The sequence below is a fragment of the Eucyclogobius newberryi genome, unplaced genomic scaffold (genome assembly GCF_026437365.1).
Source record: "Eucyclogobius newberryi isolate DKJ021-1_F unplaced genomic scaffold, fEucNew1.0.hap1 SCAF_22, whole genome shotgun sequence".
Taxonomy (NCBI): Eukaryota; Metazoa; Chordata; class Actinopteri; order Gobiiformes; family Gobiidae; genus Eucyclogobius; species Eucyclogobius newberryi.
Window position 1 is genome coordinate 19976615 of NW_027315857.1, and position 19817 is coordinate 19996431.

General features: G+C 40.5%; 1 protein-coding gene and 4 non-coding genes across 5 annotated transcripts; 3 read left to right on the forward strand and 2 right to left on the reverse strand.

The window, feature by feature from the left end:
- The first annotated feature begins 66 nt into the window (after window positions 1–66).
- On the forward strand, window positions 67–19796 carry LOC140371997 (transmembrane protein 184C-like). Its single transcript, XM_072459240.1, has 11 exons — window positions 67–235; window positions 1371–1501; window positions 1915–1951; window positions 3018–3223; window positions 4784–4858; window positions 5413–5506; window positions 6928–7040; window positions 7663–7762; window positions 7921–7998; window positions 18432–18525; window positions 19497–19796. The coding sequence occupies exons 1-11, from the start codon at window positions 119–121 to the stop codon at window positions 19766–19768; spliced, it is 1317 nt and encodes a 438-aa protein (XP_072315341.1). The 5' UTR covers window positions 67–118; the 3' UTR covers window positions 19769–19796.
- On the forward strand, window positions 9374–9589 carry LOC140372246 (small nucleolar RNA U3). The gene has a single exon (XR_011928581.1). It is a non-coding gene; the product is annotated as a small nucleolar RNA U3 (small nucleolar RNA).
- LOC140372257 (small nucleolar RNA U3) lies at window positions 10357–10571 on the reverse strand. The gene has a single exon (XR_011928592.1). It is a non-coding gene; the product is annotated as a small nucleolar RNA U3 (small nucleolar RNA).
- LOC140372237 (small nucleolar RNA U3) lies at window positions 14786–15000 on the forward strand. Its single transcript, XR_011928572.1, has one exon. It is a non-coding gene; the product is annotated as a small nucleolar RNA U3 (small nucleolar RNA).
- On the reverse strand, window positions 15670–15884 carry LOC140372270 (small nucleolar RNA U3). Its single transcript, XR_011928605.1, has one exon. It is a non-coding gene; the product is annotated as a small nucleolar RNA U3 (small nucleolar RNA).
- Window positions 19797–19817: the final 21 nt, after the last annotated feature.

Below are 19817 nucleotides of genomic sequence, written 5' to 3' on the forward strand. Positions count from 1 at the left end.
ACTCACTCCCCGCTCTGTTTTTAAAGGATGTGCTTGTGTCTTTAGCACGTTTCTGCAGCCGGTGTGCGTCCTGTTGCAGTGAGATGTTCCATTAGTCGGAGCTGAAGCTGAAGCAGAAATGCCCTGCTCCTGTGCCCAGTGGAGGAGGTGGATTCGGCCCCTGGTGCTGGTCCTTTACGCCCTGCTCCTGGTCGCCGTGGTCCCGCTCTGCGTCTGGGAGCTGCAAAAGGACAAGGCAAAGACCGCTTAAATTCTTCGTTTTTAACTCGTGTCTGTGTCTCGAGGCGTTGCCAAGGGTGCCTCAAAAAAACAAAGGAAAAAGCAATCAGCATTAGATATTTGACACCTTATACACCACATTTTCCACCTGAAGGATGTGATTTATATTGTTTGAAGTAAGAAATGCAACAAAAAAGCTGATTATGTTGTATGTAATTATGTTGTTATGTAGCTGGTATGTTATACATTTTCAAATAAGGATATAAGGTGATATTTGTGCCCTTTTTGGGTTTTAAGTTGCTATTTCTGCACTTTTTTTGGAATTCTGGGAGATAGCGCTGCACTTTTTGGGGTTATAAGGAGCTATTTCTGCAATTTTGGGGGGGTTTAGATGATATTTCTGCACTTTTTGGGGGTACAAAGGGATATTTATGCACTTCTCTTTACACTTTTTGGGGGTACAAGGTATTTGTGCATTTTTGGGGGGTTTAAGGTGATATTTCTGCACTCTTTGGGGACATAAAGTGATATTTCTGCACTTATTTTAGGTATAGGGTGATATTTCTGCACTTTTTGGGTTTTAAGGTGATATTTCTGCACTTATTTTAGGCATGAGGTGATATTTCTGCACTTTTTGGGTTTTAAAGTGATATTTCTGCACTTATTTCAGGCATAAGGTGATATTTCTGCACTTATTTCAGGCATAAGGTGATATTTTTGCACTTTTGGGGTTTTAAGGTGATATTTCTGCACTAATTTCAGGTATTAGGTGATATTTCTGCTCTTATTGTAGGCATAAGGTCATATTTTTGCACTTTTTGGATTAACTTTGCAGCTTTAAAAAGGTTGTTAAACAGAAGCCACAGTAATAATTATTAAGTGCAATAGCAGAAGATGCAGAAGAGAGGGTCAGATGCGCAATAACACATTTTTGAGTGTGAGAAGTTGTTTATTTGACCTTCTTCAGCTCAAACGTTAATGTTCTGCAAGAAACCACATCAAATCACCACTACTAGTGCAAAGCAAATGTATCCACAGTAAATATTGACCCCTAAAAAGACTGTTTCTTCCTCTTTTATTGCCTCGAAAGTCGGTAGAGTCATTCCCGTGTCAGGCAGAAGATGCTGATGTTGTTCTTGGCTCCTCGGCAGGTCGGGACTCACAGCAAAGCCTGGTTCATCGCCGGGGTGTTTGTTTTCCTGACCATTCCCATCTCCCTGTGGGGGATCCTGCAGCATCTGGTCCACTACACGCAGCCTGAGCTACAGAAGCCCATCATCAGGTCAGACGTTCTGCACGACATGGACTGAAGAAAACAATCACTGCAGAAATAATGCAATAACTGATCGTATTGAAGGCACTTTTGACACGTCTGGAACTCTATTTCAAGACAAAGTCAAAGCCTTTTCTAAACGCATTTATTGAACCGTGCACAGTTTAAAAAGTACAATAAGCAACATGTTTATTACTTATTGTATTTGCCCTCGATACACAAAAAAGTATCGTATTTTCCGGACTATAAGTTGCACCTTTTTTCATAGTTTTGGCCGGAGTGCGACTTAAACTTATATTTATACTTATACTTATACTCCGGAGCGACTTATATGTGATATTATTTGTTATTTTCACACTTGCAACCGCATTTCATACTCCAGTGCGACTTATGTATGGTGTTTTCTGTTTTCTTCCCGTTAGGATACTGTGGATGGTGCCCATCTACAGCCTGGACAGTGTGAGTCACGTTTTCTGAGTCACGCCGACAGAGGAAGTAACAATCGAGCACGAAAGTGGGGAAACGTCACGGGTTTACGCACGATCTAATCAATCGTTAACGCATTGTGGCTATTGTAAGTCAGAAATGGCTCGAAATAGAAGCCGCTCACACTGAAACAACTCAAACCAGCACAAATGAAGCTGATAAATCTGGTAATTTCCTACAGTTTTTAAGAGGACCAAAGCGGCTCACAATTAGGGATGTCAAGATTATTCGGTTAATTGTGATTATTTAGGTCGTAATACAATCGGAAGAACTAAAAAAGAATAATTGGGCCTACTTTAGACTCAAAATTAAGTGGTTTTACTTTATTTAGTCTCATAGTTAAAATAAACACATCTAAATATGAAGCAAATATAAATTAATATGAATGTGTCAGACGAGATTTCGCACAATAATCGTTCAATTGCCGTGTTTTTTCTCACAATCGTCACTCACACACAAAAATAGACAATAGAGCTGTTATTAATTTAAATAAAAATTAAAGTGCATATGACAAGTTCTCGTGTTTTCCTGATTATTACATTGTTTGGCAGGGATTGCACCTGTGGTAAATGTTTGTCATCGTTTTACGTCTGTCGAGTTGCAGTTTTTGAAGAAACGTGAAATAATAAATGATGAAAATGACTGGGAGAAGTTCTAAAACTCTCTCTGTGATGTCATCAGTAAGCAACAGCCCACCAAAAATGCAGGAACAATTTTCACGTGCATTTTCTGACAATAATTTAACAAAATAAAGGTATTCATAGGTGTTATTATTATTTGTCAAATCATAACTTGTGTTTACTGATTTCGGGCCTTATTTATAGAATGGTTGCTAGGTAACAGTTGACCTCATCGCATCTGCCGTTCACGTCCAACCAGGAAGTAACATTATAAACGTCACCGACTTTGTCAAACAGCTGGAAAATAGGCAACATTTGAGTAAAATCTTGAACATAATCACTGCGTTTTCGTAACTTATATATAGTCTAACCCGCCGTATTTAAGTGACGTAACCTTGACGACCGTTCCCTCCTCCCAGTGGCTGGCCCTGCGGTACCCCAGCCTGGCCATTTACGTGGACACCTGCCGCGAGTGCTACGAGGCCTACGTCATCTACAACTTCCTGGTTTTCCTGCTCAACTTCCTGAGTCACCAGCACCCGAACCTGGGCGCGGTCCTGGAGGTGCAGCAGCAGCAGCCGCACCTGCCGCCCCTCTGCTGCTGCCCGGCCTGGCCCATGGGCGAGTAAGACCACATGTCAGACACACGGCGAGCACATACGTGTCCTGGGTCATGTCATGTGAGGGCTGCTCGAGCATGAGGAGGATGTAAAGGGTGTAAAGGATGTAAAGGGTGTAAAGCATGTAAAGGATGTAAAGGGTGTAATGGATGTAAAGGGTGTAAAGGATGTAAAGGGTGTAAAGGGTGTAAAGGATGTAAAGCGTGTAAAGGATGTAAAGGGTGTAATGGATGTAAAGGGTGTAAAGGATGTAAAGGGTGTAAAGGGTGTAAAGGGTGTAAAGGATGTAAAGCGTGTAAAGGATGTAAAGGGTGTAATGGATGTAAAGGGTGTAAAGGATGTAAAGGGTGTAAAGGGTGTAAAGGATGTAAAGCGTGTAAAGGATGTAAAGGGTGTAATGGATGTAAAGGGTGTAAAGGATGTAAAGGGTGTAAAGGATGTAAAGCATGTAAAGGATGTAAAGGGTGTAATGGATGTAAAGGGTGTACAGGGTGTAAAGGGTGTAAAGGATGTAAAGGATGTAAAGGGTGTAAAAGGTGTGAAGGGTGCAAAGGGTGTACAGGGTGTAAAGGGTGTAAAGGATGTAAAGGATGTAAAGGATGTAAAGGGTGTAAAAGGTGTGAAGGGTGTAAAGGGTGCAAAGGGTGTACAGGGTGTAAAGGGTGTAAAGGGTGCAAAGGGTGTACAGGGTGTACAGGGTGTACAGGGTGTAAAGGGTGTAAAGGATGTAAAGGGTGTAAAGGATGTAAAGGATGTAAAGGATGTAAAGGGTGTAAAGGATGTAATGGATGTAAAGGATGTGAAGGGTGTAAAGGATGTAAAGGGTGTAAAGGATGTAAAGGGTGTAATGGATGTAAAGGATGTGAAGGGTGTAAAGGATGTAAAGGGTGTAAAGGGTGTAAAGGATGTAAAGGGTGTAAAGGGTGTAAAGGGTGTAATGGATGTAAAGGGTGTAAAGGGTGTAAAGGATGTGAAGTAGTGCAATATGTTGCAGAACTGTTCAGATGAAGGAGGAAAAAATTCACAGTTTTGACAAAAAATATCTAATAGAAAAAATCCATAAATGTTGAATCCGATCATTTTTTGTTTGGGATTGGGTCCACAAATTTGCCATAATAATAATCATAATAATAAATAAATAATACATAATAATTAAAAATAAATAATAATAATTACACATATCAATTAATAATAATAATAATTAAAAAAAAATTACAAAAAATAATGATGATATTTTGGCTCAAAACCGAGTTCAAAATAAATAAATAGTTTATTAAGAATGATTATGTGCAGGAAATATATTAAGATGAATTGTTGGGGACTATATGATGTAGTTTCTATGTGTGAATCATTCTTAATAGGTTACTTGTTCATTATGAATTAAGTCTATTTACATGCTTTACTAAGACTATTCAAAAGACTATTCAAATTGTAGTTAATATTACCTCTTCCAAGCCCCTGTATCATCCCATACTTGTCCATAATTGTCCATACTTGTCCATACTTGTCCATAATTGTCCATAATTGTTCATAATTGTCCGTACTTGTGCTCTGTCGTTGCTCAGGGTGCTGTTGTTCCGGTGTAAACTGGGGGTGCTCCAGTACACCGCGGTCCGGCCCGTCACCACCGTCATCGCTCTGTGAGTCGTGCAAACACAACAGTTCAAACAGATATTACGCTGTTCTGTCAAATGGAAATGCCCTTTTGATTTATTTAGCCTTCTGTCTGGTATTGGATTTCCCAGAGAGCTGTGATCGTTTGGGCATTGGATTTTCTGCACGTTGCACTTTTAAAGACGTAGTATTCACCCAAACGCTGGTGACGGTAATCAGATACTTCTGTCTCGCTTTGGCGCAGTTTTTAAATCACAAAGGCTGAATACATTTAGATGATAGAGAACAAAATATTCTGTAATTTACACACTCGTTCTGAAATTCATGGGGTTTGTATCGGTTTAGCTCTTCACACTTCAGACACACAGTCTTCTCTCAACGGAATCCGATCTTTGAAACGTATATCGTAAATATAATCGCAATAACGGCTCGATTTGAGACTTTTCGCCCCCAAAATGGCCTCATACGTGTCCTGCTGTGGACCTGTTTCAGTCCAGGTTCTAGTCCGGTCTGGGTCTAAGTCCTGGCGGCGTGTGTGTGATCTTTGTCCATTGAACATGAGTCGATTCTGTGGTTTCAGGATCTGTCAGCTGTGCGGTGTTTACGACGAGGCAAACTTCAGCTTCAGAAACGCCTGGTCGTACCTGGTCATCATCAACAACATCTCTCAGCTGGTAAAACCCCTGAACTCCACATTTATACCGTAATACGGACCGTTTTGACATGTTTATGACTGGTTGTGTCCCGGTTTAGTCCCAGTTGTGTGTGTGAAATGCACCATGAGTCAAGTTAAACAACATTTAGGCTTTTTTTCTGCTACTGTTTTTGTACTTTTCTGTTGCAACTAATTTCCTCAACCTCCAACCGTGATTGCGACAGGATTCACGCCTATTCACTGGTTACAAATGAGAACAATGTTAGTACGGCTGAATATTTACAAAAGTAGTTCTCAGTTTATCCGATTATGTACCTTTGTAGAGTGCAAGCCTTAAATAATGGATAAAGACACATTTTTGTTATTACCGTATTTTCCGCACTATAAGGTGCACCGGACTATAAGGCGCATTAAGCGAAACAAAACGTATTGCTCTTGTGTCTTTTCCGCGTATTGCACTTGTGTCTTTTTCACATATTGTACTTGTGTCTTTTCCGCATATTGCATGTGTCTTTTTCGCTTATTGCACTTGTGTCTTTTCTGCGTATTGCGCTTGTGTCTTTTTTGCGTATTGCGCTTGTGTCTTTTTTGCGTATTGCACTTGTGTCTTTTTTGCGTATTGCGCTTGTGTCTTTTTCGCGTATTGCACTTGTGTCTTTTCTGCGTATTGCACTTGTGTCTTTTTCGCGTATTGCACTTGTGTCTTTTTTGCGTATTGCACTTGTGTCTTTTTTGCGTATTGCACTTGTGTCTTTTTTGCGTATTGCACTTGTGTCTTTTTTGCGTATTGCACTTGTGTCTTTTTCACATATTGTACTTGTGTCTTTTTTGCGTATTGCACTTGTGTCTTTTTCGCGTATTGCACTTGTGTCTTTTTTGCGTATTGCACTTGTGTCTTTTTTGCGTATTGCACTTGTGTCTTTTTTGCGTATTACACTTGTGTCTTTTTCACATATTGTACTTGTGTCTTTTCCGCATATTGCATGTGTCTTTTTCGCTTATTGCACTTGTGTCTTTTTTGCGTATTGCGCTTGTGTCTTTTTTGCGTATTGCACTTGTGTCTTTTTTGCGTATTGCGCTTGTGTCTTTTTTGCGTATTGCCCTTGTGTCTTTTTTGCGTATTGCGCTTGTGTCTTTTTTGCGTATTGCGCTTGTGTCTTTTTTGCGTATTGCGCTTGTGTCTTTTTTGCGTATTGCGCTTGTGTCTTTTTTGCGTATTGCGCTTGTGTCTTTTTTGCGTATTGCGCTTGTGTCTTTTTTGCGTATTGCGCTTGTGTCTTTTTTGCGTATTGCACTTGTGTCTTTTTTGCGTATTGCGCTTGTGTCTTTTTTGCGTATTGCGCTTGTGTCTTTTTTGCGTATTGCGCTTGTGTCTTTTTTGCGTATTGCGCTTGTGTCTTTTTTGCGTATTGCACCTGTGTCTGACGTGTCGATTCGCAGTTTGCCATGTACTGCCTGGTGCTGCTGTACCGAGCGCTGCGAGAGGAGCTCCATCCCATCAAACCCGTGGGAAAGTTCCTCTGCGTCAAGCTCGTCGTCTTCGTCTCCTTCTGGTAAAGACACCAACAACAACAACAATAACAACAACAACAACGAGATTTCACACTTTCACTTTTTAATGATAGATTGACAACAAAAACTGGAATAAACTGCGCTAAACGTATCAATTTGTTCTCCATGATTTGTGTGACATGTTTACCCGTTTGTTGTTTGTTTGTTGTTGTTTTTCTGTTGTTTGTTTGTTTATTGTTTGTCTGTTGTTTGGTTGTTGTTTGTTTGTTGTTTGTTTGTTGTTTGTCTGTTGTTTGTTGTCATTTGTTTGTTGTCTGTTGTTTGTCTGTTGTTGTTTGTCTGTTGTGTGTCTGTTGTTTGTTGTTTTTGTTTGTTTGTCCATTGTAGTTTGTTTGTTTGTATGTTGTTTGTTTGTCTGTTGTTTGTTTGTTTGTCTGTTGTCTGTCTGTTGTTTGATTGTTGTTGATTGATTGTTTGTTGTTGTTGTTTATTTGTTGTTTGTTTGTTTGTTGTTTGATTGTTGTTGATTGCTTGTTTGTTTGTTGTTGTGTGGTGTTGTTGTTTATTTGTTGTTTATTTATTTGTTTGGTTGTTGTTTGTTTGTTTTTGTGTGGTGTTGTTGTTTATTTGATGTTTGTTTATTTGTTTGTTTGTTGTCTCCAGGCAGGCCGTTCTGATCGCCATCCTGGTCAAAGTGGGCGTGATCTCCGACAAGCGCACGTGGGACTGGGAGAGCGTGGAGGCCGTGGCCACCGGGCTGCAGGTGGGAAAGTATTCGCAGTACACGGAGAAATAGTAGTAGTAGTAGTAGTAGTAGTAGTAGTAGTAGTAGTAGTAGTAGTAGTAGTAGTAGTAGTAGTAGTAGTAGTAGTAGTAGTAGTAGTAGTAGTGCATTGTACTTTTAACTCTCGTCTCGTCTAGGATTTCATCATCTGCATCGAGATGTTCCTGGCGGCCATCGCTCATCACTACACCTTCTCCTACAAGCCTTATGTGCAGGTAACGAGTAGTAGTAGTAGTAGTAGTAGTAGTAGTAGTAGTAGTAGTAGTAGTAGTAGAAGAAGTAGTAACTTTATAGTTTGATTCGGTTTATTTGACATTTCTAGTTACAAAACACTTTGGAAAGACGTGCGCAAAAAAACTCAAAGTGCACAACCACAAGACATAAAAAACAACCACAAGACATAAAAAACAACCACACACACAAACAAACAAACAAACAAACAAACAATACGCATAAGTTACAAAACACTAAAAGTACAATGAAGAGTATGAGACTGTGAAAGTACACGAGCGAATACTATAAAGAAAGAAGTACATAGAAGAGTTTGAGGCATGTATGACACGTATAAGAGTGTTTATGTGAGACAGAACACAGTCCATTTGTTCTGACCTGAAGATAATTCTGGTGTAAAGTAAAAACAGGCATTTGTAACAGTCACATGGTTCTGGCCCTCGAGGATCACAGTTCATTTGATACAAAATTATTATTACATTTTCATGAGATTTAAAAGAGAGCATTGGACTCAGTTTTATTAAAATGTTAATTATTAATAATCGGATGATTTGTGATGTTGATTTGCCTTGTACTTTCCCTCCTCGTCACACGAGGGCAGTGTTGAGTCTCCCAATAACAATATCCAGAGGATATTATGTCAATCCAACAGAAATGTGTTAAAACATGTCTTTATAAATGTTAGTTTAGGTTTAATTATCAGACAAATGTGAAAATCAGTCACAAAAGTGCATTACTATAATAATATTATTTATATCTTTATTTTAAAGTTAAAGGTTGAATGGACGATTTTTTGGCCCAAATCTGAGTCTTATTTCCTCATGGCGTGGACTGACGATTAGTCCTGCCACGTATCAATCATAAAACACACCTATCGCTCACCTGCAGCAGCGTGCAGCTCATCCCCACGTTTCCGCGTGTCTAAGAGCATTGATCTATCATAATATAGTTCTCTCAGTGTACGGGACAAAATGAAGACGGAGAAAGGCAGTTCGAGCTGACTCAGAAGAAGACGGAATCTACGGTAGACGAGAGATGCGATGTGATCCGTCGCGCTAATAAACAAACGCATGTGTGTGTTGTATCAGTCCACACGGGGGAGTGGCATGTGCACTTCAGCCTGAGTTCTCAAATTGGTGAAAAATCCTCCATTACGCCTTTAACAACATCACTTTTTAATAGTTCTATTTTCAGTTCACACTTTTTTGGCACATTTTCTCCTTTAACTGATAAAGTCAAACTTCACATTTTCACATGTTGAAAACAGCATTGAGGACATGATATAAAAGTGTACATATTGTACTTGACACAGAGTGACAGTGTGAGGCTCTAGTGTCTGCTGCAGAGCTGTCCAACATTAAGACTTTACTTTCAGGGATCATTTCTATAGTTTGTGACTTGAGAAATGTGTTTCTAAAGAGTTTGGTCTCGCTGATCACGATGAAGAGTTGGTGATACTTCTTCCTGAACATGAAGCAGACAGAGAGACCTGGTTTACTCCTCATGCTCTCTGCTCTTGATGACTCTTCACTGTTTCCTCTGACACTGTGACGGGAGAAGTATGATCTGAGTGATTTAGAGTTGATTAAAGTTGACCATAATTATATCTCTGCAACAGGAAGAAGACACTTCCTCAAACAGTCTTTTCATGTTGTGTTCACCCTGTGACTTTAGTTAGTTCCTGTTCATGATGAACAAGGCTCAAAGTCAGTGTGACCGGCTCCAGACCCTCATAAACAGTATTAATGAAAACTCAATTGTATATTTACACTTCACAGTGAAGTTTCACAAAACTGACAGAAGTTTGAATTGAAAGATGCGTCTTACACACGTTTCTGGTTATGTTGCAAAGCATTTTGTATTTTATTTCTCACAAAAATATAATCTATAAATAGTATTTCATTGAATTATTATAAAGTGAGATATTGTGCTCTCTAAATGTAGAGACAGTCGTGGGTGTTGTGTCCTTCCTCTGTAAACTTAAACTGAACAGTCCTGGTCTAGAAGCACAAATGCATCAATAATACAACTCAAATGTGAAGCTATTTTATTGGTGACCACAGCACATATGATGTGGTTCAAACCACTGTGGATGTTGTAGTACTAAAACACACCACTATGTGTCACTCTGGAGACGTGTTTCACTGTCTGGAAACATTAATTTTGGTTCAAATACTTAGCTTTTTCTCTTATTTCTTTAAATTTAAAGTCAACAAAGTGGAAGAAACAGAACATTACTTCTATCTTTCTTTTGAATATTTCCTCATATTTTGCCTTATTTAAGTTCACAAAGAATTGACAGCTTGATTTATTTACTAATCATTTCCTTTCCACAAATCTTCATCACTCACATCATACTTCCTCCTCACAGTGTCAGAGGAAACAGTGAAGAGTCATCAAGAGCAGAGAGCATGAGGAGTAAACCAGGTCTCTCTGTCTGCTTCATGTTCAGGAAGAAGTATCACCAACTCTTCATCGTGATCAGCGAGACCAAACTCTTTAGAAACACATTTCTCAAGTCACAAACTATAGAAATGATCCCTGAAAGTAAAGTCTTAATGTTGGACAGCTCTGCAGCAGACACTAGAGCCTCACACTGTCACTCTGTGTCAGAAGGTAAACATGTCGTCACAAGATTCTAATACTTTTGTAGGAAATGTTCAGAATTCTTCTTAAAACGTGTCATGGAATCAGACAATGCACCGATGCTATTCCTTAACACATCGAGAACACAATTCAACTTAGAATATGAAACGACACAGAAATATCAGACATTTGTATGGCAAGCTTGGGAGAAAACGCCGGGACTGATCACGCAGGCTGTGGTACGCAGCCTGCGTGATCCTCCTGCGTCTCACACCGTTTTTTCCCATGCTGGTTGGTTTTATTAGATATTCTGGAATAGGCGGGTCACATTTCTCATTGGTCAGCTTCACATCAAGGCACTTGATATTTTTCCTAAAGATCAAGCCTTGGGTAAACATTACCCAAACTCCTCTGGGCTGTCACCCCCCCCCCCCCCCCCCCCCTAGGGCAACATTCTTTGGCCCATCTTTACGACCCCTTCACAAATGCAGTTTGTCACACCCTCGTTCTTCTCTTAGACTAATAATGCAGATAAACTAAACTTTGACACTTGTTAAAGCAGAATAAATCCTCACATCTGTAGATCAGGATCTGTGATTGTGGCAAATATTTCAATCGGACCATTTGTGATGTTGAATTTGCCTTGTACTTTCCCTCCTCGTCACACGAGGGCAGTGTGGAGAATTTTTTTTTATTTTTGTGGAGTCTCTCAAAAACAATGGTCAGCACTAGATCATACACTCATAACTCAAGGAAGTCCGAATTTGGAAGTTACAGAATCCAATATGGTGGCCCTCGTGGCGGGCAGATCACATGCGAGCTATATTTTCTGTCTTCCAGCAGTATTTTTACAGATTCATTGGTTCAGCCGTTTGAACCAGGACGTGCCATGCAGGAGATTTTGGGTTCGACTCCGGCTCCAACCTTTAATTTTTTTTGTGTTTAACTTTTTAAACTTACATATTGCGCAGTCTACTTTGTTACATTTCAGTCCCTCATCTCCTAACTACTACAAAAACTTAGGGTTAGGGGTTAAGGTTAGGGTTAGGGTACAGACTGTAATGCAATGAACAAAAGCTTTTGAGAGAGAAAGTGATTGTCGAGTTGCATCAGCGGGACCGAATTTTGAGTTATGAGTGTATGATCTAGTGCTGACCCAAAAACAATATCCAGAGGATTTTTTGTCAATCCAACACAAATGTGTTAAAACATGTCTTTATAAAAGTTAGTTTAGTTTTATTTTTCAGATAAATGTGAAAATCAGTCACAAAAATGCATTAATATTGTAATATTACTTGAACCATTATTTTAAAGTTAATGTAGAGGTGAAGTCGGTCACTAAACTTGCCTCGTGGCTGCTCACTTTTAAAGGCGTAATGGATGATTTTTCTGCGATTTGAGAACTCAGGCTGAAGTGCACATGCCACTCCCCCGTGTGGACTGATACAACACACACACGCGTTTGTTTATTAGCGCGACGGATCGCATCACATCTCTCGTCTCCCGTAGATTTCCGTCTTCTTCTGAGTCAGCTCGAACTGTCTTTCTCCATCTTTGTTTTGTCCTGTACACTGAGGGAACTATATTATGATGGATCAATGCTCTCAGACACAGGGAAACGTGGGGACGAGCCGCACGCGGCTGCAGGTGAACGGTAGGTGCGTTTTATGATTGACACGTGGCAGGACTAATCGACTGTCCACGCCACGAGGAAATAAGACTCAGATTTGGGCCAAAAAAATCGTCCATTCAACCTTTAAGTGTTTCAAAAGACAAATCTAAAATCTTGTGATAAAGCGTCTTTATTGCTCCGATCGCCTCGAGCCAGTGATCAATACAACGACAATAACACGATTCCACAGGAAGTTCAGGCACAAACAGTGACCGACCAATAGAGCAGCACCTGTGCAACACTTTATGCAGGGTTCAGATTCAGGATTTTCACTTGTACAGCAGCAGCTGCTAAACAATCCATTATTTTTCCAAATTTGTACAGCAATTTGATAATTGCATAGCAAAACACGAAAGTGACTAACTATCAATATTTTCCATTGATATAACACGACCATTTATTTTAAATGTATTTGTAAACATTCCATTTATAAAAAAAACTCTTAACAAATAAACTTTTAAACACTTTTTAAACATTTTTTTTAAATAAAAGAGAAAACTTGCAAATTAAATTATTTGTTTAACAAATTAATCAACAATAAGTCAGATGGCCTTATTTACAACTTTCTTCCATATCATCATCAATCAGATGACTATTTGCAGGAGTCTCATTTACATATTAATTGTCTTTACACTCACAAAAATATATATATTAAGCTTCTGATAGAAAAATAAAGGTTGCTGTGGCGACCATCATGGTGTATTTATTGTGTTATTCAAATTGTACCGCTCTATTTGACCTTCCATTCCATTTTTCGTTTTGCTACTTGATGACGGTCCCTAAGCACTCGTCTCGGCTCCATCTGCACATTCGGATCAGTGTAATTCGCTGCTCCCAAAATACGCATCTGATTGTTAAAACGAGGTTGTGTCACTGCAGTGTAAATATGAGTATTTTGGCTGTGAATGATCTGCAAAGACTTTTACATTTAGGAGCTATTGAGCTCGGAAGTCCGAATCTGTGACGCTAACTTTACCGCACGTGGCTCCTCCCACTTTCAGACTGGATCTAAGACAGCAGCGGGACTCGTCATGACAACACACGTCCTACATGTGTCATGTCCACACAGTGTCCTACATGTGTCATGTCCACACAGCGTCCTACATGTGTCATGTCCACACAGAGTCCTACATGTGTCATGTCCACACAGCGTCCTACATGTGTCATGTCCACACAGCGTCCTACATGTGTCATGTCCACACAGCGTCCTACATGTGTCATGTCCACACAGTGTCCTACATGTGTCATGTCCACACAGAGTCCTACATGTGTCATGTCCACACAGCGTCCTACATGTGTCATGTCCACACAGCGTCCTACATGTGTCATGTCCACACAGTGTCCTACATGTGTCATGTCCACACAGCGTCCTACATGTGTCATGTCCACACAGCGTCCTACATGTGTCATGTCAACACACGTCCTACATGTGTCATGTCAACACAGCGTCCTACATGTGTCATGACAACACAGCGTCCTACATGTGTCATGTCCACACAGCGTCCTACATGTGTCATGTCAACACACGTCCTACATGTGTCATGTCCACACAGCGTCCTACATGTGTCATGACAACACAGCGTCCTACATGTGTCATGTCCACACAGCGTCCTACATGTGTCATGTCCACACAGTGTCCTACATGTGTCATGTCCACACAGCGTCCTACATGTGTCATGTCCACACAGCGTCCTACATGTGTCATGTCCACACAGTGTCCTACATGTGTCATGTCCACACAGCGTCCTACATGTGTCATGTCCACACAGAGTCCTACATGTGTCATGTCCACACAGAGTCCTACATGTGTCATGACAACACAGCGTCCTACATGTGTCATGTCAACACAGCGTCCTACATGTGTCATGTCCACACAGCGTCCTACATGTGTCATGTCCACACAGCGTCCTACATGTGTCATGTCCACACAGTGTCCTACATGTGTCATGTCCACACAGTGTCCTACATGTGTCATGTCCACACAGTGTCCTACATGTGTCATGTCCACACAGCGTCCTACATGTGTCATGTCCACACAGTGTCCTACATGTGTCATGTCCACACAGCGTCCTACATGTGTCATGTCCACACAGTGTCCTACATGTGTCATGTCCACACAGTGTCCTACATGTGTCAGGCCGTTATTGACGATCGATTGACGAGTGATCAGTACTTTTAGGCACTTTGGTTACACAATTGAACACACATTTTGCGATGCGATACCGCTTATTCTGAACCCTGTAATGTGTCCCTTTAAGACACATAAAGCCCACAGCACCACCTGGTGGATAAGAGAGGAGCTACATTTAGCCTCTACAATTAACATCACGTTTTTTTACTTTTTTCAATTTGCACTTTTTGGCACATTTTCTCCTTTAACTGATAAATTCAATCAATCACATTTTCACATGTTGAAAACAACATGGAGGACATGATATAAAAGTGTACATATTGTACTTGACACAGAGTGACAGTGTGAGGCTCTAGTGTCTGCTGCAGAGCTGTCCAACATTAAGACTTTACTTTCAGGGATCATTTCTATAGTTTGTGACTTGAGAAATGTGTTTCTAAAGAGTTTGGTCTCGCTGATCACGATGAAGAGTTGGTGATACTTCTTCCTGAACATGAAGCAGACAGAGAGACCTGGTTTACTCCTCATGCTCTCTGCTCTTGATGACTCTTCACTGTTTCCTCTGACACTGTGAGGAGGAAGTATGATCTGAGTGATGAAGAGTTAATTAAAGAAAATACTAAAATGCACTGAAAAAATGGGAAGTATCATGGGTAAATGGTAGATAATGCTCAACTAAGAAATTTAATTTTAACTTTGAAATTATCTTTCTGCACATGTGTATTTTGTGTAAAGAAAACACAATGCTTTACTGACTTTTCTTTGGAAAAAAGCCATGAAGAAAGATGAGCCTTTTTACTTTCTCACAAAAATATTATCTATAAATGATCATTTCATTGCATTAACTCAAGTTATTATAAAGTGTGATATTGTGCTCTCTAAATGTAGTGACAGTCGTGGGTGTTGTGTCCTTCCTCTGTAAACTTAAACTGAACAGTCCTGGTCTAGAAGCACAAATGCATCAATAATACAACTCAAATGTGATGCTATTTTATTGGTGACCACAGCACATATGATGTGGTTCAAACCACTGTGGATGTTGTAGTACTAAAACACACCACTATGTGTCACTCTGGAGACGTGTTTCACTGTCTGGAAACATTTGGTTTAAAATACTTTTTCATCACTTTTAAAGTCAGCAAAGTGATGCAACTTTTCTACCTTCTTTTGAGTATTTTATAAAAAACATTCTACTATACTTTTCCTTCTCCCAAGTTCACACATATTTGGTTATGGTTTCTATTATTTTTCTTTCAACAATGTTTAGTCACTCAGATCATACTTCCTCCTCACAGTGTCAGAGGAAACAGTGAAGAGTCATTAAGAGCAGAGAGCATGAGGAGTAAACCAGGTCTCTCTGTCTGCTTCATGTTCAGGAAGAAGTATCACCAACTCTTCATCGTGATCAGCGAGACCAAACTCTTTAAAAACGCATTTCTCAAGTCACAAACTTTAGAAATGATCCCTGAAAGTAAAGTCTTAATGTTGGACAGCTCTGCAGCAGAAACTAGAGCCTCACACTGTCACTCTGTGTCAGCTTCTTCTTCTTCTGGAGCTTTATGGCAGCTGGCACACTTTAAATAGTGCATTATCGCCCTCTGCTGTTAAACATATACTAGCTCCAGGTGCTCATAGAAAAGAGAACAGAAGCATATGTAGTTCTTTATATCGTCGGATCAGTTTGGTGGCTCTCCTTAAGCGTGTGGTCTAGATCTTCTCCAGTGACATCATCCACCTCCAGGACCACGTCAGATCTGCCCGACTTCAGGCCAGAGCAGTTCAGAATCATAGTAATGACTGAAAAGAAACTCCAGATTGGTGAAGCCCTTTGTTCTTCTTTCCCCGTTCACCGTCTCCTCACACGTCTTGACTCTCTTCACAGCTTCTGAACACGAGAGTTTCTTTTCTTTCCTGAGATTATCACTCTGAGCTTTAGTGACCGACTTCACCTCTACATTAACTTTAAAATAATGGTTCAAGTAATATTACAATATTAATGCATTTTTGTGACTGATTTTCACATTTATCTGAAAAATAAAACTAAACTAAGAGACCTGGTTTACTCCTCATGCTCTCTGCTCTTGATGACTCTTCACTGTTTCCTCTGACACTGTGAGGAAGAAGTATGATCTGAGTGATTAAAATTTGTTGAAAGAGAAATAATAAAAACCATAACCAAAAATGTGTGAACTTGGGAGAAGGAAAAGTATAGTAGAATGTTTTTTATAAAATACTCAAAAGAAGGTAGAAAAGTTGCATCACTTTGCTGACTTTAAAAGTGATGAAAAAGTATTTGAACCAAATATTTCCAGACAGTGAAACACGTCTCCAGAGTGACACATAGTGGTGTGTTTTAGTACTACAACATCCACAGTGGTTTGAACCACATCATATGTGCTGTGGTCACCAATAAAATAGCTTCACATTTGAGTTGTATTATTGATGCATTTGTGCTTCTAGACCAGGACTGTTCAGTTTAAGTTTACAGAGGAAGGACACAACACCCACGACTGTCTCTACATTTAGAGAACACAATATAACACTTTATAATCCAGTTAATATAATAAAATAACTATTTTAGATAGATAAATATTAGATAGATATTTTATCTATTTTTGTGAGAAATAAAATACAAAATGCTTTACAAAACAGCCAGAAACGTTTTGTGAAACTTCACTGTGAAGTGTAAATATACAATTGAGTTTTCATTAATACTGTTTATGAGGGTCTGGAGCCGGTCACACTGACTTTGAGCCTTGGTCATCATGAACAGGAACTAACTAAAGTCACAGGGTGAACACAACATGAAAAGACTGTTTGAGGAAGTGTCTTCTTCCTGTTTCAGATATAATTAGGCCCGAGCGCCACAAGCTGGCGCGAGGCCTATTAGTCCCGTAAGGCCGTGCTTGCCCACTTCCAAACACTCACTAACGCTCTCCTCCACCCATGCACGCCCCGTCCATACTAATTAGTAGTAGGAAAATGGAACATTACCGTAGTAAACGGGTGAAGCCCGTGCAAAAGTGCGCACTAAACGAGCACTTTACATTGTACTTATAAAGCACTCATTTGCGCTAAGTAGCTCACGAATACGTTCCCCATCTCTTGCATGTTCCGTGCATATAAACATGTAATGCAAAAATTGAACATTATTACTGTTTAGAGGGCCAAAAACACAAAGTGGGCGGAGCCCACTCAAAATTAACGAAGGTACCCGTCAGTGACCAGGGACCCACACCATGAGGTAGGAAAGCGCGAGCGCTTTCCGAAAATGTATATTTTATGATATTTGAAAAATGGGAAACATTGTTTTTGCATCGGAATATTATTCTTTCTTCTTTCTTCTTTCTTTCTTTCTTCTCGGGACCAACCCCCCTATTTTTCACCCAGTGAACATTGACGAAAAGTCACAAAAATTTGCACACCTCTAAAAATCGTGCCTCTCTACATTCTGGCTATTTCGCTTTTCTAAAATAAAAAAATTGGCACGTCAGCGCCCCCAAATGTACCAAAAATGCATTGAGAGATGGGAAATGACCCAAAAAAAATCTGATCGTAGAATCATGAAATTTGGCGCAGAGGTAGATGGTGACAAGAGAAGTAAAAAATATTATTACGGCAACGCCGTCCACCCAACCAAATGTCGGCCATATTGCTTCAAAAATGGCTAAACATGACTTCGGAGTTTTTCCAAACGTCGTACTTTTACGACTCATCTTCAGGTGTGGACCATCAAAAGTTATCCACATTTTTAATCAAAGAGTCACTTTGCCAAGAATTCAAAATAAAATTGCTTTTTGATGGTAAAACAAAGGGGAGAAGATGTGACAGCGTCACAGATTCAGCAGTAGGCGTAATAAAAGGACCTCTTGGGGCGTGGCGGCGGTGTGGCGGCGGCGTGGCGAGGGCCGATCATTGCCGCTTGCTGCTATCATTTTTAGTTACTTCCATCAAACCTGCCTCACTCAGTTCATACTTCTTCTTCTAATGTGGTGTTGTTGTTGTTGTTGTTGTGTTCATTCCTGTAGGAGGCAGAAGAAGGCTCATGTTTCGACAGTTTTTTGGCCATGTTGGATTTCTCTGACATTAGAGCCGACGTGTCAGAGCAAGTGCAGAACGTTGGTGAGTGTTTTTAAAGGAAGTTTGTTTAAAATAAAATGTGACACTTTTCACTTCCTCATTCTTTACATTAATGAACCTCAAAAACAAACTCGTGAAGTGAACTGTTTCTGTTTAAATACTTTATATCAGGATGCAGTTCTCAGCAGGAGTATTTACAATTTACTTTACATTTTCACGTTTTGTTGCTTTTACCCCAGAGCGTTATAAGGCTACCCCAAATAAATTGTCTGTTTGCTGTAACACGAGTCAACATTTTTCAAGAGGCTCGGTCGGTAGGCAAATTCTTATTTTTTTTACTTTGAAGGCAAAAAAAAAGATCAAAATGTTGCCATTTTTTGACTCGGAGTGACCACCAGGGGTCAGGCTTCAACAGTCAATGACGGAAAACGTCTCGATCAGCCCGATCGGGAGACTAAATCTCATGATTTTAAGATATTTCAATCGACCTTTTGTACGCCGCTATCCTTTATTTTGGTAGCTAAGGCGAGCGGGGGGAACATGCGGGGGACACGGGCGCCGCCATGTTTGTTGTGATGACGCTACTGGGCGTGTGTCAATCCCAGAATGCATTGCGTAAAACCCCCTGACAGAGCCTGGCATGTCCTATGGACACTTGAGTGGTGCCGACAGAGGCAAATTAAGACAATTTGTCGATATTAACTCGTAGTGTGTTTCGTTATAGACATATGTCGGGGAGTGACTATGCTGACGTCCATGCGTTACTCAGTACGTAATCTTAGCTACAAGGATAACAAGCGTGAAAGAAAAATTCAACACGGTAGTTTAGGGTAGTCCGGTCGGTGAGTCCGGGAAAAAATTAAAAAATAAAATAATTTGATGTTTTTTCAACAAAAAATTTCAGTTGGCTAGTTTCACACTGGGTCGGTCGGGTTATGGCAAACAGACATATTATTTTGCTCAGCCTGATATAAGTTCAATTTCAATCTGACGTTCCTGTCGTGTCTCTAAAGGTCGCACGTTCCTGGGTCGTCCCAATAAGATGTACTTTGGCTCGGCGGCTCGTCCCGAACACACGGAGCACACGGGGCTCCTCACCTCCACCTCCCAGGACCCCATGGCCTCCTCCTCCGCCTCTGGAGCTGTGGGGCCCCAGGGGACCTCCATGCCGGCCTCGCCCAGCGCCAGCGGCCGATACCAGGGCTCAGGACACACACGGGCCCCTCACTCCACCTCGGCTCCGGCCGGGTTCACTTGGGCCCCGCAGACAGCAGATCATCACTGACGAGACACTTCCAAAGACGCCTGACGAGTCTGTGATGAGTCCAGGTCAT